The 26814-nt window shown below is 38.3% G+C and overlaps 2 protein-coding genes across 6 annotated transcripts in view; one reads left to right on the top strand and one right to left on the bottom strand.

Moving 5' to 3' along the window:
• MCC (MCC regulator of WNT signaling pathway) overlaps positions 1–4796 on the top strand; it is a 494592-nt gene extending 489796 nt beyond the window's left edge. For 2 of the 3 annotated variants that reach the window (XM_033178900.1, XM_033178902.1), the window contains 2 exons: positions 1410–1532; positions 3220–4796. In XM_033178900.1, coding sequence (XP_033034791.1) covers positions 1410–1532; positions 3220–3400 — 304 coding nt within the window. In that variant the 3' untranslated portion in view covers positions 3401–4796. The remainder of the gene's footprint in view (positions 1–1409; positions 1533–3219) is intronic. The other variant, XM_033178901.1, reaches the window with a different exon arrangement.
• Positions 4797–9674: 4878 nt separating this feature from the next.
• Positions 9675–26814, bottom strand: part of DCP2 (decapping mRNA 2) — a 42998-nt gene continuing 25858 nt past the window's right edge. For 2 of the 3 annotated variants that reach the window (XM_033178906.1, XM_033178907.1), the window contains exons 8-11: positions 26572–26707; positions 22637–22741; positions 19825–19876; positions 9675–17332 (exon numbers count right to left, since the gene is read on the bottom strand). In XM_033178906.1, coding sequence (XP_033034797.1) covers positions 17169–17332; positions 19825–19876; positions 22637–22741; positions 26572–26707 — 457 coding nt within the window. In that variant the 3' untranslated portion in view covers positions 9675–17168. The remainder of the gene's footprint in view (positions 17333–19824; positions 19877–22636; positions 22742–26571; positions 26708–26814) is intronic. The other variant, XM_033178908.1, reaches the window with a different exon arrangement.

The following is a 26814-nucleotide window of genomic DNA, read 5'->3' on the forward strand; positions in this document are numbered from 1 at the left end:
ACCCAACTGTCTTATAAATTAATCATGCAAATTTACATTCTACATACAGTGAGTCCTTTTTAGAGGAATTCTTCCCTAAATCCTGGTTTCTTAATATGTCCCAAAGAATCAAATACATTACCTTCAGTGAGTTGTTCTAAAGCTGTTTTAACAGTCACTAGAAGCTGTCACCCAGGCATGGTGCTCAGCACTGGGGGTGCATTGGGGAAGCAAACCAAGTAAGGTCCTTGCCACTTTAGAACCAGACACGACTGCAGGGGAGCCTGATGGCTCCAGCACATAATACACTGACATAGTGCTGAGTGTGATATTAAGTGGAGGAACACTGTGCATGTGATAGAGGGATCTTGGAATCATAGTCATCAGGAAGGCATGATTAGTGTTTCCCTGCTGGGTCTTGTGGGAATAAGAGGAAGGCAATGAGCTGACTGGACACTGGAAACCTCCCTGAACTGACTCTAAGTCAATTGGCTTGGGTTACCTTACCAAAGTAGTAGAGAGTCCACAGAACTTGAAGCTGCTTTGCCTATGGAGGGCAGGTAGTCAAAAGTGCAAATGTAATTTCATGGGAAATAAGGACCCTTACAATGAGAAGAGTATCATATCTATTCCCTCTACCAATTTTTTTGTTTTTGGCAAGGTGTGATCATGTTGGTCTCAATGAGTAGGGACCTGTTCAAGGGAGGTTGCTGAATCTGAGTGGTTCAGGAGATACTTAGGACACTTGAAAAAGAAAGGGATGGAGACTGAGATGGGGGTTTGTGGTCAGGCTGCACTCATTGCTGAGGATCTGGTATGCCAGCAGTAGAAAGGAACTTCTAGATTAGCTAGAAGACTAGAAACAAATTCCTGTCTTGTTTCTTTGACACATGAAGATCTTTAAAAAGCCCTTGCCGGCCGGGTGCGGTGGCTCAAGCCTGTAATCCCAGCACTTTGGGAGGCCCAGACGGGCGGATCACGAGGTCAGGTCGAGACCATCCTGGCTAACACGGTGAAACCCCGTCTCTACTAAAAAAAAAATACAAAAAACTAGCCGGGCGAGGTGGCGGGCGCCTGTAGTCCCAGCTACTCGGGAGGCTGAGGCAGGAGAATGGCATAAACCCCGGAGATGGAGCTTGCAGTGAGCTGAGATCCGGCCACTGCACTCCAGCCTGGGCAACAGAGCGAGACTCTGTCTCAAAAAAAAAAAAAAAAGCCCTTGCCATTGAAGAAATGGGTTAAATCTGCATTTGAGAATGAATTCATTCAGGCGACAGCAGCACTGTTGGGCCCTTTAGTATCTTTTCTCCCGCTTGCCTTTAGGCTTTGCAAGCTAAACCTTCCTCTTCCTGCCACCGCTTCCCAGGTAGTGGGCAACTCCAGCATCATCTCAAACTATTCCTGGCATATTTTGTCTCTCCTTGATACAGAGAAAAGAAGTTGAAGGCCAGAGTTCAAGAGCTGGTGAGTGCCTTGGAGAGACTCACCAAGAGCAGTGAAATCCGACATCAGCAATCCGCAGAGTTCGTGAATGATCTAAAGCGGGCCAACAGGTAAAAATCTCCCTATACCCAGCCCCCACCGCCCTCCCCCAGGTGGTACTTGGACTGACACCCCGCATGTAGACACAGCACCAGGGATGGACATTTCCCTAACTCTTGAGAACTAACTCTAGAGAGTGGGTGAGTCCCTACCTGGTGCTCTAAAAACCTGGTCTTCCTTACAGTGACCTCTCCCAAGATATTCCATGGAAACTAAGAAATGCTCAGTAACAACATCCTCTGGCCAAATGTAGCATACTGTGGTATGTGCCTCCTGATATTATGTATCTTAAGGGTTCTGAGAAGTCATACAATAAAAAATCTGTTTAAGCAGTATTTTCCAAACAAAATTGGCTATGGAATTTATTTGAGCAACACAGTCTCCACTGGAATACTTTAGGAAATACTGCTCTGGCTGGGTGCGGTGGCTCAAGCCTGTAATCCCAGCACTTTGGGAGGCCGAGACGGGCGGATTACGAGGTCAGGAGATCGAGATCATCTTGGCTAACATGGTGAAACCCCATCTCTACTAAAAAAAAAATACAAAAAAATACAAAAAACTAGCCGGGCGAGGTGGCAGGCGCCTGTAATCCCAGCTACTCCGGAGGCTGAGGCAGGAGAATGGCGTGAACCCGGGAGGTGGAGCTTGCAGTGAGCCGAGATCACGCCACTGCACTCCAGCCTGGGCAACAGAGCGAGACTCCGTCTCAAAAAAAAAAAAAAAAAAAGAGGAAATACTGCTCTAAGACTCAGCTCAGGACTCTTCTCTATAAAAAACGGAGGACCTGTTCCTGTAAGTTGTAGTTATTGATACTTCTCATGTTAGAAACTAAAACCAAGATAAATTCTTTAAAGTTTTTATTTCATTTACAAAAAAAAATGGCATTTTTATGAAAAACTATTTTCCAAGAAATAATTAGAAAGTGGCACTGGTCTTAGAATTCTGCAAATCTTTCATGTCTGGCTTAGTAGAAGACAGCTGGGTTCTGATGGTTGCTTCTGCAATCAATAGTATGTGGGTATCTATTGAGAACACCTGGCATCATCCAGCTCTATAGTTGGAAATAAAAGCTCAAGATCTCACAGACCTCCTGAATGGGTTTTACAAATCCCTGGGGTGAGTCCTCAAACTGTCTGGGAGAACAGCTGTAAGGGGAATGACTGTACATGGACTGGACTTACCTGGGCTCACTGTATACCCTCACCCACCAGGCTCTGGTGGGGGCAGTTCAAAAGCCTATATATTCCATGTTTGGCTTTGCAGCATTGGCTTATGGTCTAATTTAATACTCTGAGTCCCACCAGCCCAAAGCATAAAGGGAAGCTAGAACAAGAACAGTCTCTCTGCTCTCATCCCAGGTATGGTCACTGATTGCAGTGCCTCAGGAATACACTCCTGTAAGGGTATATGTTGCAAGCAACCATGGAGGAACAAACAGGCCCACTATTTGTATTTATCCATTTTGGACTTGGCCAATTTGGATTGTTGGTTTGACTCTTAGAACCCCTTCTAATATGTGAGAGTGACCAGCATCTAGCAATCCGGCTGGTTTCATCAGGGTTAAGCCAGTAGGTGACTGGCCATTGAGTGTTGACATCCTGGTGCTGTCCCTCCTCTCACCACTAGATTTCAGATTCTTACCGAAGAGGCTGAGTGATCTATGAATCTTCATACTAATTTCCCTTCATTCCCACCTAGCAACCTGGTGGCTGCCTATGAGAAAGCAAAGAAGAAGCATCAAAACAAACTGAAGAAGTTAGAGTCGCAGATGATGGCCATGGTGGAGAGACATGAGACCCAAGTGAGGATGCTCAAGCAAAGAATAGCTCTGCTGGAGGAGGAGAACTCCAGGCCACACACCAATGAAACTTCGCTTTAATCAGCACTCACGCACCCGACCTCTGCCGTGGGAAGTAAACTGCAGCAGGCCACTGAGGACAGAAGGGCCCATGTTCTTGTTGGGAGGAGGAGGAAAGGGAAGGCTGGCAGGTAGGTCGGCACTTGGACAATGGAGTGCCCCAACTCAGCCCTTGGGGTGGACTGACCGTGGTGACACAGTGGACTGTATCCAGAGGTGCCCACTCTTGCCTCCCTGGCCCACAACAGCATGTAAACACATGTTCTGTGCCTGCCCAGCAGAACCTTGTTTCTGCTTTCAGCATTCACTCACTCTTTCCTCTTCTGGTCTGGCGGATGTGCATCAGTGGGATCCTAGGCATTTGTTTCTGTAAGATTTTCCATTGTATCCTCTTTTTGGTAGATGGTGGGCTCTTCTAGGATCTCCAGTTTCTCCTCTTTCCTCCTGCTTCATGGGAAAACAGACGTGTGTGTGCCTCCAGCATTTAAAAGGACTGCTGATTTGTTTACTGCAGCAAGGTTTTGGTTTTCAAGTCCCAGGTCTCAACTTTAAGATAGAGACGGTCGTAAGAGGTGTTCTCTGGGAGTTACAGGTCATGGGAAGAGGGTAGACAGGTGTTACTTACAGTCCCAGATACACTAAAGTTACAGACCACCACCAGGACTGTGCCTGAACAATTTTGTATTGAGAGAATTAAAACTTCCTTCAACCTTCATTTTGGAGGCAGGGCCAGGAAGGGAGCATTCTCTTGATTCTGGGATTTCTCCCTCTCAGTGGAGCCTTATTAATATCCAAGACTTAGAGTTGAGAATCTTTTTGATACCTATAGTGGAACTAAAATTTTATCAGGGGTTTCGTCAAGAGCAGAGAAACATTATTAGCACGTCCTGCCCCAGGGCACTACATAATTGCTGTTCTGCTGAATCAGATCTCTTCCACATGGGTACATTTGTAGCTCTGGACCTGTCTCTACCTAAGGACAAGACATTGAGGAGATACTGAACATTTTGCAAAACTGATCACGCCTACTTAAGAGTGTGCATAACCCTCAGTTCAAGACTTAGCTCCTGTTGTCATGATGGGGACAGGGTGAAGGAATGGTTGTTAAGGCTTCTTTTCTGCCCCCAGATACATGGTGATGGTTAGCATATGGTGCTTAAAAGGTTAAAGTTCAAGCAAAGCGCACACAGGGCTAGGCAGGACCAAAGTACCTGAATTCTTTCAGGAAGGTCTTCCATCTTAAAACAAATTCATTATTCTTTTTCAGTTTTACCCCACCTCTGTTCTACACTGATACACTTGAAGGACCATTTACTTTTTTCTTCTGTAGCACCAGAGAATCCATCCAAAGTTCCCTATGGAAAACATGTTCCAGTGCCACAGCTGACTACAAATTAAACTTGATGAGGTTTCTGCAGTAGAGTCTCTGTGTCCATGAGCTATGGGTGGGTCTATTTTCAGAGCATGATACAAATTCCACAGCCTTCTGTTCAATGGAGGATATTCCAGCCACCAATTTGGAGGGTAGACAGTTCTATCCGAAAAGCAACCACTGAGAGGCTAGCAGTGGGGCTGCCCATCTCCAAAACAAAACAAAAAATCAATTGGTTTCAGTCTAGAAGGACCGGCTTTGGGGTGCTTTGATCACTATGAAAATGCCCACTGGTTTCTATCCATCATTTGGTCAGTTAGGTCCTGTGATTTTTTTTTTTTTTTTTGAGATGGAGTTTCACTCTTGTTACCCAGGCTGGAGTGCAATGGTGTGATCTTGGCTCACTGCAACCTCTGCCTCCCGGGTTCAAGTGATTCTCCTGCCTCAGCCTCCTGAGTAGCTGTAATTACAGGTGCCCACCACCACACCCAGCTAATTTTTGGTATTTTTAACAGAGACCGTTTCGCCACGTTGGCGAGGCTGGTCTCGAACTCCTAACCGCCAGTGATCCACCCGCCTCCGCCTCCCAAAGTGCTGGGATTACAGGCATGAGCCACTGTGCCTGGCCATTCCTGTGATTTTTTAAAAAAATTTTTACTTTTCGTATAAAGTTGCATTTTGTCATGAGGAAAATGTTTTGGCTAAAGCCAAAAAAAAAAAAAAATCAGTTTTCACCCTTTTTCCAGCTTGCCTAGGGAAACGTCCTCCCTTGAGCAAAGTGGGATGTGCATGGCTCTTTTGTGATTAAGCAGGCATCAGACGGACAGTTTTCATTTTCACTGACACAGAAACATGCGGCTGAAGCAGGAATAAAATCCTGCCTACTGACGTCTGTCTCCATTCTTGCCCCAGGTAAAGTCAGAGAACCTCCCCTTCTTGGCCCTTTCATTCACCCAGGCAGAGGCAGCTTCAGCTCCTGTGAAAGGCCCCAGTTTTATTCATTCTACCTGACCTTAGTTTGAGTTTAATACTTTCAAATATGTGATGATTTGGGTAAAAACTATTTTGCAGGCAAAAGTGTTACTTTTATAAATATGTATAATAAAAAAGCTATAAAAGTTCTTCCTTTCCTTGTATTTTTCAAATACTCCCCAAGACACAATCCTTGAAGGTGAACTGGCTGGCACTTGATTATGCTAATTGTGGGAGCTACTGAACTCGACTGATTAAGTTAAATGCTTGCAGGTGCCTGGGTAATTTTCCTTTGTGTATAACCTGGCTTTACCTGAATTTTTCTCTACTATCTCCGTTGAGGGTAAACAATGATCTTGATTCTAACTTATATGAGTTTAAAAACCTTTGGATTTCGTGTTTTGAACTGTTCTCCCTAGTTTTCTCAATGGTTACCCCCCTTTTTAGTCAGTAACCATCTCTGTTCAGAATTCAGTCTTTGGCTTTTGAAGAAATGGGCACGGGGCAAAAGGACCCATTTCACAGTTCCCTTGGAATATATTTCCCATTGTTGGACTGAGGCAAACAAAACCAACTGTGCAAATCACAAGCAAAAGAGACTTCTGTCCATAGTTGGAGTGCCATCAGTATGAGCTTACCAGCTACAAAACCTGTCATAGACTGGGGAACAGTATGATTCCTTATTGAAACTTAGTTTTCTGAAGTTAGTTAATATCCATGCTGCCTGAAACAAATGTTATGTTTAGCACTTTTAAAATTAACTGCTTAAGTCTCCAGTCTCCTTTCAGATGCATGCACTAAGTCTTCTCTGAGCTTGCAGCAGTATTTTAAGAGGGACCTCAGAGAATTCTATAAGTCACAGCCTTGACATTCTACTCCAAAAGGCAGTCCAAATTAGAGCCCACAGGCTTTTTCTTAAAAGCTGTTAGGAAGTAGTAAGAAATTTACCACTCTAAGGAAAACATGAAACTATCTGAAAGTCTTCTGGTTCCTAACTGGATACAGTTTAGATTATTTTAAATGAAAAAAAAAAAAGTGACCCATAGTTACCTGATCGAGATTGGACTGCCCATGTCACTGGCATGAATTAAAGAACCTCCATAGTTGCCTGTTCCCTTCTGAAGGTGTTCATATGGCCCACAAGAATTATCCAGCAATCACCTTAAAAGTCTATCAATCAACCTTAATAGCTCTCAAGAGTTAGTTTGGATTATCAAGCTTTAAATAAAGTGATATCAAGACTATTAAAAAAAAATAAACACTTCTGAAAGTGTCTTTTCCTCCATAAGACTTTAAACCATTTGCAAATTCTTCATTGGTAGTATGTCCCAATCATTCTATTAAACTATTTACAGCTTCACCTACTTCTAGACTCAGCAAACAGAACTACTACTTAGAATATTTGTAGAGCCAAAATAGTAAGAGACTCCTGTAATGGCTGAGATTTCTGCACTGACCCTGATAGGATGCAGCCATAGGGCTACCAAAGTTTTCAGCGAGGGCTGGGGAGGTAGAGCATAAGTAACATTTTTTTTTCTGCAGAAGGTGATGGCTTTATAGAACACTATAAGATTTTTCAGAAAAACATACAGCAGTTTTTCTTATCCAATGGGAACAGCCTGTTTGACAAGGAATGATACAAGTTTGATTCACCTTTGAGCACTCTTACAGAGTTTATAGAAGTGGCAAAACTGGTTACAAAACAAAAATTCACTTAAAGTTTATCCACATCCTACAAATCTTATGTTTATATAGGTCAGGTTAAAGTAAGCTCCAAACCTGTGGTCTTCAGAAGTAGCTCCTGTTTTGCACACCTGAAATTACTCTAACTTAATACACTTGTCTCCAAGAAATAATGCTGACTGCTATCACCACAGCATCACTCATCTCTCAGTGGCTGTTAAAATATAAACAAGTGGGAAAAAAGTACACAAGTTGATAGCAGCTGTTCATGTATTCTTGTTTTGCTAATACCTGTGTAGACATAGACAGTTTCACATGCAGACCACCATACATTTTTGCTTAAAGGTTACATTGGGTAAATTCTTTATCACATTACATCTGGGTGAGATTTTGCATGTGACCAAGATGAAGAAATCGTTCAGTCCCGGAAACATCAACTGCTGTGAAAAACCACATCCTTGACTAGTACTTAATCTTTCCACAGTCATTCATCTGCTAATCAGGTGAAATATCAGCTCAGCAGAACAAGGCAAGTTATATACAAATTTCCCCCACATTCACACTGATGCCGTACTTAGTAATTCTGGCTCTACCACTCGCTTTTGCACTTTTTGCAAATCAAATTCATGTGGAAAAATGTTCTGTTTGTAGAACTCATAGTATTCACTTATAGTGCTCATGTCAGGAATGGCAAGTGAGTAACAGCCCCTGATAATCTGCTTCTGTTTGAACCTAATGCAAAGATAATAAAACATGTCCACTTCTTTTCTAGTTCTAATCAGTTTTTAGACATCTTGTCAAGACTTACTTTGCATGAGATTTTTCCTATTATTTGAAAATGTGCTGTACACTTGAATTAGAAAAACCTGCTTGAATGTATTGTCAGTTGTTAAAGCACATGTGACTAAGTTTGCATTTGTCAGTATTGTTCTGTTTGTACTGAAAGTTACATTTTAAAATTGCTACTTAACACTGTACTATACCTTGTAATTTTTTAGATTCTTCACTTGTATTCTTTAAATGTTTCCAGATGCCTTTAGTTTTAGCTGCTGTAAAATAGCTACTTTGTGTTATTTGATATAGAATTGTTTTTTAAAAACTCCATTTATTTATACAGAGACATTTATAATATTTTACAAACATTCTTATATTCTGAATAAATATTTCTAATTCCACAGTGTACCTTAACTGTGTTATTTAAAGGGTAAGGCTATCCTTCTGTAGAACTGTTTGTCAGACAGGCAAGTATCAAATCCATGATGCTCACATGAAATCAAGTGTCTAATCAAAGCAGGGGGACTGGAAATAAGACTATTATTAGATCAAAATGGCCAAAGAACCCTCCTTTAGAGCCCATTTCTATTTGGCTTTTTAAAATCTGGCATAAATCAGAAGCTATCTGTGGAAGAGTCTTTTCCCCTCTTAAAGATCATTAAAACAGGGAACATCATCAAGGACTGGAAATGCAAGGAAGTCATACAGGACAACAAGATGGCAAGCAGCTTTGCAACACGTCTGTTTGTTAGAGAAAGATTACAATGTTCTCAAGTTTTCACTATGGAAGGAAAGTAACTTTGACGCTAAGTATAACACACTGATCACTCTCCTTTTGAAAATTTTAGATAAAAGTTACTATCATATAGCTAAGGTCTCTAATGGAAAAGAATGTATTTCTTTTCCCCCGAGATCCAAGGTTAAGTATTCCTATTGCAAAACCTGATTCTAGCACAAACTTAAGAATTGCTGGATTTTAAATACCTAATGAATTCACATCGCAAGCCTTAAACTATAATCTTGCTTTAAAGCAACAAACTTAATTGAGATATTTTCATTTTTGCAGAGATTCTACAATATTTCTTCCTGGCTTTTCTTTTTCCCCCCAGATGGAGTCTTGCTCTGTTCGCCCAGGCTGGAGTGCAGCGGCACGATCTCAGCTCACTGCAACCTCCGCCTCCTGGGGTCAAGGGATTCCCCTGCCTCACCCTCCCAAGTAGCTGGGACTACAGATGTGCACCACCACACCTGGCTAATTTTTTGTATTTTTAGTTTCACCATGTTGGTCAGGCTGGTCTCGAACTTCTGACCTCATGTTCCACCCACAGTGCTGGGATTATAGGTATGAGCCACCGTGCCCAGCTTCTTCCTGTTACATAAACATACTTTTATCATGTTCATCTCATACTTGCCATTTGTATTGGTCCAAAGAGACAGCAACCACAATGAGCAGCTCAGAACCTAGATAACAAGTAACAGTAGCAGAAACCAAGCTAAGGTAATCACAAACTGCCCAAGCAGCCAATTTTATTGACATTACAAACAATCTAACACAATGATGTTTTTACAGAAAGCCAGTATCTGAACAACCTTCCATCATTCAAATTGTATTTTGTAAGATTAAAAGGCTTTTAGTTTCTAACCTATCATTTACATCAAAAAACTTTCAAAAAATTAGAGCATTAACTGTTAAGACATAGGATTCTGTTCATTTTCTCAGTGGAGAGTACAGAGTACGGCTGACATTCTAGTGGGTCTTTGGAATTACAGTAATCCTGAAAACATTTAAACTCCAATTCACAAACATGAATCGCTGGAAGTCCTTTGATAGTCATACCCAGCAATAGAGGTAAAAGTCAGTCTTTATCCTTTCGTTAACACTGAGGGAAAAAGACAAAGTTGCTGTTCACCTACAACAACATAAATCTAGAAACAAAGTAAAACCTGTTCTAAATGTTTCAGTTCTTATAACAAGGTGAACGCTACAGGTGTTTTGGGGTTCCTTTTCTCCTATCAGTAAATGTTTGACAATTTCCAAAAGAGCACCAAGAACTCTAATACCATGAACAGAATCACTTGAAGTAGGTTTACTTATAAAGTCTTTCTCCAAGCATTAAAATGCCCTATAAGGTAAAATAAAACACTAGCTATAATCTAGGCAAAAATTAAAGCTTAAATTATTTCACATAAGACAAAAATAATTACTAAGGAAATAAAGTTCACAAATCTACTTGGTTATCACATTTACTCTAAAGTCCGTTTTTTTCATTGACCATAATATATTTAGTGAAACATTTCCTCAGTTTTTGTCTACCAGCAAAAGGTCTCAAAATAATTTAACATGACTCAGCATAAATATCTTCACCTTTTTCTGACTAAAACTTACTCCCAAACAAATTGTTTAAAGACTATGTATCTTCCAGTAACATCTTTAAAGCATAACATAAAAAGCCACATCAAATCTTGTTTTGGAAATAGGCACAGTATTAAAAAGTCAAGTCTTATCCCCTTTCCCATCCAAACTAATTTGTATGCTCTATTTTGGTTAGACAAAAGACAATCTTATTAAGAGAACATCACTTAAAAATGCTAATACATGAATTATAATTCCGTTTATTTTATTCTGAATTAGATTGTTTTCAATTTTTATTAAAGCTAACAGATAAAACTGAATTGTACATGGATATAGGATAAGTCAATAATTACCAAGGATGATTTTTTAAAAGTACTATAAGGTATTAAGCTAATAAGCAAACTTCAAAACAATTTTTTTAAAAAATAGACATAAAGCAAAATAGTTCATGGTTTTATTGTCCTTCGCTATTTTTGTTATTGAAGAAAGTTTCTAATATTTGTAAAATGGAAGTCAGGTTAGCTGTCTCCTGTCCTAACTTCTAAGTGAAATATGACCAAAGAACTTTTAAGACTCATTTCTTTGGACACTTGCATTTAACATTAAATGATTACTTGTGCAACATCCTAACACAAACCTAAAAGGAACCAAAGAGACAGCAGTCCCCTAGAACAGTAGTGAAATGCACAAAGAAACTCTTAGCAGTATGTCTCCTGTGCTTTTCTGTCAGTGCGTATCATATGTATAGTGCATGAAGAATACAAGTCTACCGTTATATGTTCCAAAAGTACTAACCCATCTAATTAACCAATCGTTGAAGAATTATCTAAATTTCATTCACAGTTGATAACCTTTACTTTCATTTGCTGCCAGTCTATTCCTAAATATCACAAAAGCATATGCCTGCTAATCTCTTAAAACTTAAAAAATGACAATGCAGACTTGTGCTCAAAATGAAGCTACAGATTTAGAACCTCAGATTCAATGAACTAAAAGGAGAATACATTAAAATGTTAAATTTGACCTCAGAAATTCCACTATACTAAGGATGTTGCCTAAGACCTCTCAAAGACTGAAGACCAGCAGAACACTGCCCATTTCACTCTAGAACCACACAGAAGTCTGTTGTTCCCAAGCCAATGTGAAAGCTACAAGCATTGAGACTCAAGAGAGCACAAGTGTCCACAGGTGACCCAAACATCAAAAGTGAGATCACCTTTCTCAGGAAGGAAAGATAAAATCACTACTTGCAAGTCTGTGGCAGGTTTGCTATAGAGATGTAATACAAATTTAAAAAGATGGATTATTCTACAGAAATTATAAGACACCAGGGGGGAAAAAAGGACTCAATGGACTTTTTCCTGGCCAGTCACACCAAGAAAAAGGATTAAGAAACAACAGGTCTTCAAATGGCACTTAATGAACAGTGGCCAATAACCCAAAAACCACCCAACCACCTACAGGAAACCTTCCCCCAAAAAGCAGAAAACATATATTCAGGGCTGCAGTCTTCTACTGGACTAAAAGACTGAAGTCTACTAAACATTAGGGTCCATGTGGGACAAGGTTACAAACACAGGCAATTGATTTCTGCATTCACTCTTCAGAGTACCTTTGACCAATGCTACCCAACTAACGTAAGCACCCTGTGAAAGCTCATTCCTTTTAGGTTGTGCCTTCAAGCTGCTAACATAGCTAGACCATACTCCTCTGCTAACCACAGAAGATCCAAGATAAATGGAATGTTTTTATTGGTGATTTCATTACTCTGATAACCCAGATTAAAGATTTCATTATGACCCATTCTCAAGATAAGACCCCCATACTTTATCATAGTTTTTCTTTACACTTGTTTGTACTCAGCTGGTGGAAGTCAACCCTTTAAGTCCACTCCCATGCATGAGAGTAACTTTCACTCTTTTCCCTATTTACAGACTACTATTTCCATAGTAAATGCTGTTTGTCACAAGGAAGTTAGATGGAAAAGAATGAATCACCATTTAGGACAAATGTATAACCACTGTGATGTGACCGACACCACAGCAGATTATGGCTGTGTTCTGAGTTGTCTTCCTGTAAGAAAGCAGTGCGCTCGAGTTTGACTGGAGTTCTAAAGTATCAGTACAGGAAGGACCAGACTCCTCACCACTCCTCACCACCAGTCTTTAAAGTGAGAAAAATTATTTTAAATTCACTGGATTGCTTGGCAATCATACTTCAAAAAAATTAACTTTATCCAGGGCTAGAAAACACTCGACAATGGCGATACATGCGCATATACAGATATTCATATATATACAGATAGACAGATATTCATATATATATGAATGACTACACTTAGGCCATGCAATGGTCACATTTCTAGCCTGGAACATCATATAGCACTCAAATATTGATAAATACTCTCAAGTTTCTTTCTTATACTCTTTGCCCAGCAACTATAGCTATTCTTCTCCCTTCAAGACACTTTGATTCTATAACAATAATCTATCATATTTTTTTGAAACTGCAATCCAGAATCCTACTTTGAAAGCATGGGGCAAAGCCTGTACCACCCATTTGCAATCTGCCATCTTTCTGACACAGGAGTACAGACTTCAAGAGTAACTCAATTCTAGGAAGCAAAAAGATGCTGAGAAAGCCCATCATAATCTCATATTTAGAATTTTTGGCAACTAGACAAATGCACTTTAAAGTCTTAGGACATAATACAAAATGAGAAACTACCTAGACTTTACCAAGCTGTCAGGAATACCGTTTGACAAAATTGTTTTTACTAGCACTTGTTTACCTAGACAAGGTATGTAAAGGAAACCTTCAAACAAAAAAAAATTGTTTGTCTTGCTTATTAATCTAAAGTTACAACAACACATATGAACCCCATCCCCCCAGGCTAGAAAATAATCCAAGTCAAAATTACTAGGAAGAAAAGTTAATGAATCTGACTTTATTACTATGATTAACATACAAAGAAAGTACTGCCTCAGAAAATATAGAAACACAAAAGATATCAATCAAAACAGTCTCAGGAGGCAGGGAGGTCCACTGGTACAAAAATAGAGATAAAAAGCCAAAAGAGACCAGCTCGACCAACGTGGAAAAACCCCATCTCTACTAAAAATACAGAATTAGCCAGGCGCGGTGGCGCATGCCTGTAATCCCAGCTACAGAATCGCTTGAACCCGGGAGGCGGAGGTTGCAGTGAGCCGAGATTGCACCATTGCACTCCAGCCTGGGCAACAAGAGTGAAACTCCGTCTAAAAAAAAAAGCCAAGAGAGGGTACTGTGGTAAGAAAAGTAACTTGGCAAAATGTCTAATTTTTATAATTAACTTTGCTTTCCTTACTGTTTAACTGTTGGAGATGAAAAGAGAAAGGATGAGAAATAGGTCTGTGAGAGAATAGGTAGTGTTTTTAATGCACACATGCACTCAGACCTTAACTTCTCTATAGGACACAATATGGTGAATTTTATAGAAGAATCTAATTCCTATAGTAGAAGGCTGTTATTTACTCAGATTTGAATTCCTTTATTTGACATTACATACAAATTACTAAAGCCTTCAAAAGGAAAAGTACCAACTCAATCTTACAGCATAAAATTACTTTCATTATATGTCTTCATTAGCTATACTACTTACTAACTGATATTTAATAGAAAAATAAGGATATTCAAAGCTCAGAATAGCAAGTAGTGACCAAAATTCCTTTGACAGCATTGGGAGACTTCCCTTTATATATGAATACAAAAATCCAACTTAATTTTCCAACATCTTTAATCAAATTTCACCCACACTATATGAGTTCTATTAGGCCTCTCCAAATGCTCATGTCTCAGGAGGGTATCACTATTTGAAATCCTAAACCATTCATTTGCTACTTCTTAACACAAATTTTTGAAAAGCATGTAAACCACATCCTTATCTTTTGGATTACAATGGTTAGGTACAAAAACAATTCATTTAGCATCTTATAAATCATTAAAGTTATACATAAAAGCACCCACAAATTGTTTTAAAATAAAAGATTCACAGTGCACTGCACCTTGGAACATATAAGGTTGGAACATAACATTTAAAAAGTGAATTCCAAGACCGGTATCTCTCTCAAAGACAAAACATAATGAAGCAAACCAACTACTCTTCTCATCTAGCTTCTTAAAATGCAGCACTCAGTAGAAGTAAATTATTGCATATTCAGCATACTCCTTTATCACTTGATTTCCTCAAACCATACTAAAATTTCTCAAAGGAGAAATCCAGTTCACTAAGCATGGCCTTTCTCAAGGTAACCTGAACACTGAGAAACTACTACCCAGGTTTGAGGGAATAAGTATAGTAGATGTACCTAAAACAGGTACATCCAACTTAAATATTTTCTGCATAGTTAAGTCACATCACACACATAAACTTTAACTCACATCTTTTAACATTTTTTTAACCTCAAACTTTGAGGAGAGCTAAAAGCCTGAAGTTACCATAATCACATCCCAACAATACCCTTATATTTTGTTCCACAGTGCATTAAATAAAGCAGCGCAACAGCAATAACATTTAACCATAGTTAAACTACTGTAATCACAAAGATAATTTGTTGGTTCTTGAAAAGGCTCAACACCATTAGAGGCCATACTTCCGGTAACTAACTCTAATCTCTTTTGCTTCAGTATTGAGAGCTGACAAATCCAACTCCACAGGCACCAGGAAGACTGGCCGAAGTATGCACTTGAAAAGAAAAAAAACAAAACACACATACAAAAAAAAAAAAAAAAAAACAGTAAAAGTTAAATGGTTTCCAGAAGACAGTAAATGAGTGAAAATTATTCATCTGCCAGGCAAACTACATTTTCACTCCTTTAACAACAGAAGTCTGGAATGCTGGGACCAACTATAAATATGGCTCAAAGAGACCCAAGCAAAGCAGCCGTATTTCTGAAAAGGACAGTAAAAGCTTCCAAACACAATCATATAATGCATTAAAAAGCAAAGGTCACAGGGTTCAAACATTTGTCACATTACAAGATGCAGGATTCTGAATATCATAATTCTATACACACTGCTTTAATTGTGAATTCTCCTGCTTAGCACCAAAAGGGTGACACCTTCATTAATAAATAGAATTTCTCCTTTAAAATCAAGCCATTTAAAAGCTAAAGCAAAGTACTACTAAGCGAATTCCTTAAATAGCCCTTCTTTTAAAAGTCCCATGAGGTTCAGTGGAACCCGATTAAATAGGCTACCTACAAAGAATAAAGATTTCTACAATAACATTTATAAGCAGAGAAGTATTTTGTGGATACCACTGTAAAAAAGGATTTTTAAAACCCACATGATACACACACACACATATACTCGAACACCCCCCATTCCCAAGAAATTCCTTCAATGAGGTCAGATGCAGCCAAAACACTAAAGCTCCCTTAACACCCTGGTGATTGTCCTCAATTATAGCTGAAATCCTCCTTAAAATGGGCAATGCCATCCTTATGTGAATTTAAAAATTCTGAAGCAAAATACATTCCTAGGAGTGAGTTACGTATGTTACTATTGTGTAACACATATACATAACGTGTAACCTAGTGAAATGCTTTATTTGGACTTGGGTAAACTGCATACCCCTTCCCTTCTTCTCACTCCATCATCCAGGGGCTTAGCAGGCCAATAAAAGCATGTCAGTCACTGCTACTATTGCAAATTGGAACCTAATAAAACAAATATAACAGTATTGATCCAAAGATCAATACTGGAGATGCAATGTAAAACCCAGTAATGTCAGTTTTTCATACATATTTATACAACTAGAAATATAGAAGAAATTTCCACAAGAACAAAAGTCTACAAGACTAAAGGGTTGGAGGCAGGATGGTAAAGACATGACCCAAAGTAGCTGCTGGGTCTCAGCCTCCATGCTCTCTGCTACATTTCCTCCAGCAGTCTCACAGGTTTACTGACTGCATGTAACCACAGCTCAAAATCACAGCATCAACTCCCATCTACTCAAGCCCCTCCAGGCTACAGACTTTGTCCTTATGAAGTGCTAAGAGTTCATTTTGGACATGCACATTATATTCCAGAAGCTGCTCTCAATAAATCCTTTCACTAAAATTCCAGAGGAAGATTAGAAAGCCTCAGTGGTTAGAAGCAGAGAGAAGTACAAAATGCCACCAAAGTAGATCACCTGTAATCCCGACAAATGCGACATTTCAGCTCTTGTGTTCATTTAATAATTGGGCATTATTTTAAGTTTCTTTGAAAAACTCCAATATACTATTATTGCAATCACTGTAACAGGTAGATGGAGCATTCCCATTAACTTGGCTACTTGACAGTAACTCAATACATTATGTTCTCAACCAGAATACAAAATAAAACCCACAGTCACACAGAATAAATGCCCTCAAAGAAAGCAACTTAATCTTGTACTAAACACTGAAAAGATAAATCTGTATAAAAGGTTATAACTGCATTTACAGTGCAAACTCGTGTTTCTACTCTCTCTTATAAACAGAAAATGTCTTCAGAAACATTGCCTCCCTGCATTTCTTTAAAACACCTGAGAAAGGTAAGGCTTGAGGAGACACCCACTCAAATCCAACAGGTCTCTGATCCTGGGATATTTACAATACATTTGCTCCTATCAAAGGTCCAAGATTTTCATTATAGCATTATGGTCAAACTTGAAACTCAAAAAGGCTCTGGATGAAAAGGGGAACTTGCAATGTCCATTACACGCCACGGGCTGTCCCTCGGCATGCTCTAGCAACTGGTCTTCATTGGAGCTAGGTAAGTCATATACAGCATCTGTTTAAAAAAAAAAAAAAAACAAAATAAATAAGCTCAGTAACCTTAGTAAGAAATCAAATACTGCCCTTTGCCTTTTGTTACAAAAGAATTAGTTTTGAGTATATGTTTATCTTCCCAGACTCTAACCCTAAATAGAACCACCAAAATATGTATTTTCCTTTCCCTAAACTGGTGGTCAACTGCATTTTCAATCTATTATTATTTCCACATATTCAAAATCTTAATCTCAGTCATTAAGACCCTTGACATTCCTTTGCTTTCAAAACGAGCATAATTTTACCTCCTACATGTGCTTCACCTCCTATATGTGCATTTTGTTACAGAAAAATAAAGCTGGGGTTTACCAAGATTTCCAGGAACTTATCACCATGAAGAAAAATCCAGCTAGGCATGGTAGCTCACGCCTGTAATCCCAGCACTTTGGGAGGTCAACGAGGGCAGATCACAAGGTCAGGAGTTCAAGACCAGCCTGCACAAGATGGTGAAACCCCGTCTGTACTAAAAATGCAAAACTTAGCCAGGCATGGTGGCACATGACTGTAATCCCAGCTACTCAGGAGGCTGAGGCAGGAGAATGGCTTGAACCTGGGAGGTGGAGGTTGAAGTGAGCTGAGATGGCGACATTACATTCTAGCCTGGGTGACACAGTGACTCCATCTCAAAAAGCAAAAGAAAAAAATAAGAAAAAAAAAAATCCAAATTTTCAAAATCATAGGAGAACAAAACTCCAATTTATCTGGGCTTTTTTTCCCCACCTTTTAAATAGACCAGGCACTTAACCAGAAAATAGATTTGGAATGGACATCAAGAAACTCTGGCAGAAAGAAAGTCTGAAATGAGGATGAGGCTTCCTAGGACATGAATCCTTTTATACTTCTCAACACAACTCAAAATTTTATATATCCATATAATGCCCAACTAAGATCAATATACCAAGTTGCAGTGTGCTGCACCCTTTTTTTTTCTTTTGAGACAGAGTCTCATTCTGTTGCCCAGGCTGGAGCACAGTGATAATCACAGCTCACTCAGCCTCAACTTCCTGGGCTCAAGTGATCTTTTGCCTCAGCCTCTTAAGTAGCTGGGACTACAGGTATGTGCCACCACAACTGGCTCATTTTTAACTTTTGTAGAGACAAAAGTCTTGCTATGTTGCCCAGGCCGGCATGGTGTACTCTTTTTAATGTCCCTGAATATACGACTTTTAAAAGATTCTGTAAAATAACTGATTTCTGAATATATGTTAATTATATTTCACTATATGCCTAACATGTCCCCACCACCCAAGGTGGCCAGAAAAAAATCCTATTAAGAAGACATACTCCCATAACTTCTCTATACGATGAGGAGAAATAATAGACTCTTCAATAAATGATGCTGGGAAAACTGGATATCCATATGCAAAATAACTAGATCCTTATCATATACCACACATAAAAATGAACTTGAAATGGATAAAAGACTTAAATGCAAGACCCAAAACTGTAGCATTCCTAGAAGAAAAAAGGGAAAAAAAACCCTCTGACGCTGATCTTCGCAATGATTTTTTTTGTATATGACCCCAAAAGCATAGGTAACAAAAACAAAAATAAACAAGTGGGACTGTATCAAACTAAATTGTAATGATAATTCCTTTCTTCACAGTTAACAGTAACTTTCCATAATATAGTTAAGGCATGTCTTTTAAAATAGCATTATCTTGCTTAAATCACAGACAGTATTACAGAAAAAGAATACAATAATGCTTTTCATTTCTTAGACTTTTCTATATGAAAGCCTTAAATTTAGATGGTGAATAAATGAGTATCTACTGCACAGGAAATTTCATACAATTCAAAAATAGCACCTAAGAAAAAAGTCTACAGCACTTCCAAGTAGCATCTACTAAATTAGTATTTAACAAAGAGCTTTCTACATTCACTAGGATTACTTTCCAAATCAGACAACACACCTACTTTTCATAACCAAGGAAGGAGAAATTCCAAGTATCTTTAATAAAACCTATACTTAGTATCACCTTAAAAAGTTGAACATGGCCTCCAAAAGAGGGGAAAATGTTCCTTTTAATTGGAAAAAAGGCATACAAATTTACTAATGTGTATATGGGAAGAACCACAGTGATTACCCCCCTTCTAAAGTCAGTGCACCCCTTATATAGATCTGAGAATGAGGTTTTCTAGCCTTTACAATACTGGATTCTTTCTACTCTCCCCAAATCCTTACACAATTATTTACGTATTTAAAATATTCATGCATAGCACTAAGGCTTAACATTCATAAAAGAAACAGCACAGTCTGAAGTAATTCATCTAAATGAATTTGTTTCAGCCAGTTTCTTAGAGAACTCTACATATATGAACTCTTTCTACAGAACATATGCAATTCTTCCTGCCTAACTATCACAGATCGCACACTCCCACTAAAATAAAAGGTAGGGAAACGAAACCAAATCCCACAAGGCAGAGATTATAAAAAGATAGGAAATGACTTGCCTGTTTCAAAATTATCCTGAAGTTTCCGTGGATGAAGTTTCTTTTCGCATTTCTATTTAAAAAAAAAAAAAACACACAAACACACATACAACACAGTCACCAGTTACTTCACTTACTAAAAATCAAAAGATGTATTATCAAATTTCTCAGGGAGAAAACTGAACCAAGAATATAATTATCCCATTCTCTCACCATTATTTTTGTATTTACTTCTCACACCTAAAATTTTTTTTAGTTCTTGATTACATATATATACATTATAAAGACATCAAAAAAACAGACAAGTATTGGCTAGGTGTGGTGGCTCATGCCTGTAATCCCAGCACTTTGAGAGGCTGAAGCAAAAGGATCACTTGAGGCCAGGAGTTTGAGACCAGCAAGGTCACCTCCCAACATACTTTTATTTCTAAAACATAAAAATCAGCCAGAGCTAACTAATTTAGCTGAGGTGGCCAGGCACAGTGGCTCACACCTGTAATCCCAGCACTTTGGGAAGTCAAAGCATGAGGACCGCTTGAGCCCAGGAGTTCAAGACCAGTCTGGGCAACATGGTGAGACCTATTTCTACCAAAAAAAAAAAATAATAAATATATATATACACACACACACACACACACACACAAGAAGTAGTAGGGTGCGGTGCCACACACCTATAGTCCCAGCTGCTCTGGAGGCTGAGGTGGGAGGATTGCTTGAACCAAGGAAGTGGAGGTTGCAATGAGCCAAGATCGCACCACTGCATTTCAGCCTGGGTGACAGAGCAAAACCCTGTCTCAAAAAGACAAAAGAGCTGAGGCAGGAAAATGGCTTGAGCCCAGAAGTTCAAGGCTAGAGTAAGCAATGTATATGCCACTGTACTCTAGACGACAGAGCAAGGCCCTGTCTCAAAAAATACAAAAAAAACAAAAAGATTACTCATTACATTTCTCAACCTAGAGCTAATTAGTATTATATCTTTCTAGCTTTTTCCTATGAAGATGTGTGTTAACATCTTTTCATAAAAGTGCAAACTTTAAATGGAATTATATGATACACACTAGTACGATAATTTTAAAAATATATTGTGAACAAATTCCTTTTTCAATAAATGTACATCGTCATTTTTAGCAACTTCATGGTAATCTAGTGCACAGACCTACTATACTGTATTTAACATCATTTTCTTGGATATTTAGGTTGTTTTCCAGGTTTTCATCATAAAGGGGGTAAACATTCTTTAGATTCCTCTTCTAGGGAAAAGGTGAACACTTTTTTAGGGTTTTGATATAGCAAAACTCCTGTCTAGAAGGTTGTACCAATTAGTAATTTTTATGTGTTACCAACACATTCAATACACAACTGGGTTATTTCTTTTCATCTTTGCCAATCTGATGGGAGAAATGTATCCCATTTCAATTTACATTCTTTGACCACACATACAGTTTAATACTTTTATATGTTTATCAGTCCCTTTTATTTCTTCTCTTAAAAACTGCTTATAACTTGCTCTCCATCATTAACTTTCTTCTTAAACAACTTTTAAAAATCTATTCAAGTTCTTCTAGACAAATTTGAGAGTAATTTGTGAAGTTCTCCCAAAAAAATCTACAAGGAATTTTACTGGTATCATATTAAACTTATACATTAATTTGAGGACAATTAACACTTGTACAATATTATCAATAAGTTATTGTCAGCCGGGAGCGGTGGCTCACACCTGTAATCTCAGCACTTTGGGAGGCCAAGGAAAGTGGATCACGAGGTCAGGAGATCGAGACCATCCTGGCCAACATGGTCAAACCCTGTCTCATACTAAAATACAAAAAACCTAGTAGGGGTGGTGACGCACGCCCGTAGTACCAGCTACTCAGGAGGCTGAGACAAGGGAATCACCTGAACCCGGGAGGTGGAGGTTGCAGTGAACCGAGATCGCGCCACTGTACTCCAGCTTGGCGACAGAGCGAGAGTCCGTCTCAAAAAAAAAAAACTATCTGTCTAGTTTTTGTTAAAAACAGCTGTTGAATTTTATTAAAAACCTGTTAATCATCTACTAAGATTGTCTTCTCTGTTTTTGTCACCTTGTCACCACTTTATCAGACAGAAGAGAAATAATAATAAAGGTAAAGTAGTGAAATGAGTCATTAGAACTCAAATTAAGTAAACACCCAGGGAATTCAGGTAAAATATTTTTGCTAAAAATTTGAAATTGCTATTATTACTCACCAATAAATGAAAAACAAGTGAAGCTACAATAAGAAAACCCAATATACAAATATCAGGACTTACAGAAAAGATAACGCAGGAGACTGTTAGTTATGAATTAACTTTTGGAGGACTAAACAAAAGAATGAAAGAAAATGCTTTAAATTATTCAGTTATTTGTCATTAGACCTAATGACAATAGCACTGGCTGTGAGTGTTGTGTGTTTTTGTTTTCTTAATTTTCTAAACTCTATCAACCTCGAGAAAAAAATACATAAATTCCCCTAAACTTTTACTTTTGCCTTCACTGAAATAATACAGAGTATTTAGAAAAACACGGAGCAACAGCCAAATAATTGCTCTTGAGAACAGGTTTGAGTACACAACGATATTATAATAAATGTATACAGACACATAAAAAATTAGATGTACAGTTGAATCAACATGATAAATTTGTAATTAAGAGCAGCCAGAGAATTTTAGTGTGAATAATGCACAATTCAGGTACATAAAAATCCTACTAGCATATCAATTAAAATAAGAACAAAGCAAGTAACATTCTTTGGCAATGCCCTTGTTTCACTCTTCAGAGGATGAATTACCTACTTAGTGTGAGAGCTATAACTCTTACCATCAAAGAATTCTGCTGCTTTGCTGGCTGAAGCCCATTTGTTCTTTTCTTTTGATTAGGTGAATCTTGATACTGTTTTCTGCCATTTCCCCTCACACTTTGATTCTGTTTTTCCAATAAAAAATAAAATATGAATCTATAGTATAATGTAATAGCACAAAAAAAGCACCCCATGAATATGTTTAGCTGGTTGAATCAAATTTTTAGCAAAGCTTCTCCTACCCAAATTTTCATGAATTCTATCAATGTATTTTCTTATATTAGTCAGTGCTTCCCAACCAAAGCAAGAGTTCTCTAAAGGTATGAAATAGCAAATACACTTGCCCCTAGAAATCTTTCCACACCTCGGCTGGGCACAGTGGCTTATGCCTGTAATCCCAGCACCTTGGGAGGCCGAGGCGCATGGATTATGAGATCAGGAGATGAGACCATCCTGGCTAACACAGGAAAACCCCATCTCTACTAAAAATACAAAAAATTATCTGGGCGTGATGGCACACGCCTATAGTCCCAGCTACTCAGGAGGCTTGAGGCAGGAGAATCGCCCGAACCCAGGAGGTGGAGGTTGCAGTGAGCCGAGATGGCACCACTGCACTACAGTGTAGGTGACAGAGGGAGACTCCGTCTCTTAAAAAAAAAAAAAAAAGAATAAAGAAAAAAACAGACATCTTTCCATACCTCTTGCCTTATCCCATGTCTGCTTATAGATCTCGTTTCTAATGCATAAATGGAACCTCTCTGTAAAGGAATGCCGAGGGACATTGGCTACAGTTCTTAAGGCAGAAAATGGGTAGATGTAGTAATCATTACCCTAGAAATCTGCTTTAAATTATTAATAAGCACTTAATTTTTATGAAATGTTTACTATATTTTTACAAAACAACAAAGATTACTATTTTTTAAATAGAGTCTCAATGTGTTGCCCAGGCTGGAGCGCAGTACTTGGCTCACTGCAACCTTGCCTCCCAGGTTCAAGTGATTCTCCTGCCTCAGCCTGGTGAGTAGCTGGGATTACAAGCACATGCCACCACACCTGGCTAATTTTTGTATTTTTAATAGAGACGGTGAAGGTTTTCACCATGTTGGCCAGGCTGGTCTCAAACTCCTGACCTCAAGTGATCCACTCACGTTGGCCTCCCAAAGTGCTAGAATTACAGGCGTGAGCCACTGTGCCTGGCTAAGATTGATGTTTTTAAAATGTGGGCCATTATTCCTAAACTTAGACATGCAACAGTTTAAATCTTACTATTAAATTGCTTTAAGATAATTTTCCTACCAAAAAATTCTTAAGTTTAAATTAAAACGAACATTTTAAACATTACTTTGTCATTTGAGATATTGAAATGATAGCAATTTCAGGACTGGCTAAATAGTATAAATAGGAGGAACTTCTAAAATATACATATATAAAATAAGAATGTTTATTTACATTCCAACCTATAGGAAAAAACCAGTTGCTAAGATTGCTGGAAAATAATAACCTAAGTAAGTGATGTGAAGAAAATATGGCTTTGAATGACTCATGTTACTGCACACTTTTAATTTAGTTTCATTCCACTTTTCCCAGCATGTTTTTTAATTGTGGTACAATAGACATACAATTTACCACATCAACCACTTGTGATTGTATAATTCAGTGGCATTAAGTATAGTCAGCACTACCTACTTCCCCAACTTTTATCATCCCAAACAAAAACCTTGCAAACAATAAACAGTAACTCCCTATTCTCCCCTCCCTCTAGCCTTGGTAATCTCTAATTGACTTTGTGTCTCTATGAATTTGCCTATTTAGGAATGGAATAACATTAATACAATATTTATCCTTTTGTGTCTGGCTTATTTCACTTAGCATAATGTCCTCGAGGTTCACCCATATTGTAGCATGCTTCAGAATTTTATTTATTTATTTATTTATTTTTTTGGAGACTGGGTCTCACCCCCATTGCCCAGGCTGGAGTGCAGGGGCACCACTACAGCCTTGACTTCCCAGGCTCAGTTGATCGTCCCACCTCAGCCTCCTGAACAGCTGGAACTACACGCATGCACTACCATGCCTGACTAATTTTTTCTATTTTTAGTAGTAGAGACATGCTGCCCATGTGGGTCTCCAACTACTGGGCTCAAGTACCAAAGAGTTGGGATTACAGGCATGAGCCACCATGCCTGGGCGGAATTTCATTTCTTAATTTCTTTAAGGCTGAAGGATATTCCATTATGGGTACACACCACATTCTGTATCCATTCATCTGTTGACAGGCATATGAGTTGTTTCCACCTTTTGGCTATTGTGAATAATGCTGATGTGAACATTGGTATACAAGTTTGCTGTTTAAGTTCCTGCTTTCAATTCTTTTGGGTATTACCTAGGAATGGAATTGCTGAATCATATGGTAACTCTATGTTTAACTGTTTGAGAAATTGCCAAACTGTTTTCCACAGCACCTGCACCATTTTACACTCCCATCAGCAATGCACAAGGTCTCCAATTTCTCCACATCCTCACCAATACTTGCTTTCTGTTTTGTTATTTTTGTTTTTTATTATAGCCATCCTAATGGGTAAGAAGTGGTATCTCACTGTGGAGATACCACTGATTATTAATAATGTTCCCTAATGATTAATAATGTTGAGCATCTTTTGTGTACTTATTGGCCATTTGCATATCTTCTTTGGAGAACTGTCTATTCAAGTCTTCTGACCAGTTTTAAATTAGGTTGTTTTGTTGTTGTTGAGTTCTAAGAATTCTTTACATATTCTGGATATTAACCTCTTATCATATATAATTTGCAAATATTTTCTCCTATTTTGTGGGCTATCTTTTCACTATTTTGAAAATGTCTTCTGAAGCATAAAAGTTTAATTTTGACAAGCCCTGTATATACACACACACACACACAAACACACACACAATTTTTTGTTTTGTTTTGTTTCTTTGAGACAGAGTTTCACTCTTATTGCCCAGACTGGAGTGCAATGGCACAATCTCGGCTCACTGCAGCCTCTGCTTCCCGGATTCAAGCAATTCTCCTGCCTCGGGCTCCAAAGTAACTGGGATTACAAGAGTCTGCCACTACGCCCGGCTAATTTTTTGTATTTTTAGTAAAGACAGGGTTTCACCATGTGGTCAGGCTGGTCTCGAACTCCTGACCTCAGGTGATCCACCGCCTCGGACTCCCAAAGTGCTGGGATTATAGCCATGAGCCACCATGCCCAACCAAGCCCAGTATATTTTTTAAATTAAAAAAAAAAAAAAAAAGTAACATTGAAACCTGAAATTAAAAAGACAGTAATATCAAGTATTAGTAAAGATGTGGAACAATTAGAACTCCATAACACAGGCATATCCAGTGATCCAACAATTCTACTTTTATTTCCTTTTAGTTACACAGAACTGTGTATATTCATCAAAAGACAGGTATAGGAATGTTCATAGTAGCACTGTTAAAGCCCCAAACTGGAAACAAGCAAAATGTGCATTAACAGTGTTATGAATAAATAAATTGTGGTGCTTAGAACATGTGGAAAAACGAAAACAAGTATTAATAGCAGTGTAATTATACACTCAAATACAACAATGAAAATCAAAGTTTACAATATGCTGTTACTTTTTCTTCCTGAACAAAAGCCAATAGATCCCACTTATGTTAATTTGGAAAATATTTTCCTTATGACTTATTTTTAAATGAACTTTTCATTGGCAGCATATACACAAAAGTCAGATGTTAATTCTTATTATTCACTGTACTGGATTTACACCAGAACTGTAAACGTTAAGAAGCCTCAGCCCTACTTCAAATCACAAGTAAGGAACATACAAGGCTTTGATCAGTAACTCAGAGCTCTCTGTAACTATTAAGATGTAATTCCTCAATTGAGAATGATTTCAAAGCCAAAGATCTAAATTTCTGAAAAGACTGTACTTGTGTATCACTCACCTTTCCTTTTAAAAGGTCAGACATTTCAGAATGATTATTATATGGCTTTTGCTGCAGTGATTGCCTGTGCTTTACCCACTGGTCACCAGGAGAACCGTCAGGAAATAACTGCTGACTGTGGCGGAATTTGGTTCGACTATACCAAGATTTAAAAAATAATCAAATCAGAAAATGTTCACTTATAGTTCTTTTAACACCTTAATAGTTAAATTTATAGACTACATGTTTTATTTTCTTATTTAC

This window comes from Trachypithecus francoisi, unplaced genomic scaffold (assembly GCF_009764315.1).
Source record: "Trachypithecus francoisi isolate TF-2019V2 unplaced genomic scaffold, Tfra_2.0 Lachesis_group2, whole genome shotgun sequence".
Taxonomy (NCBI): Eukaryota; Metazoa; Chordata; class Mammalia; order Primates; family Cercopithecidae; genus Trachypithecus; species Trachypithecus francoisi.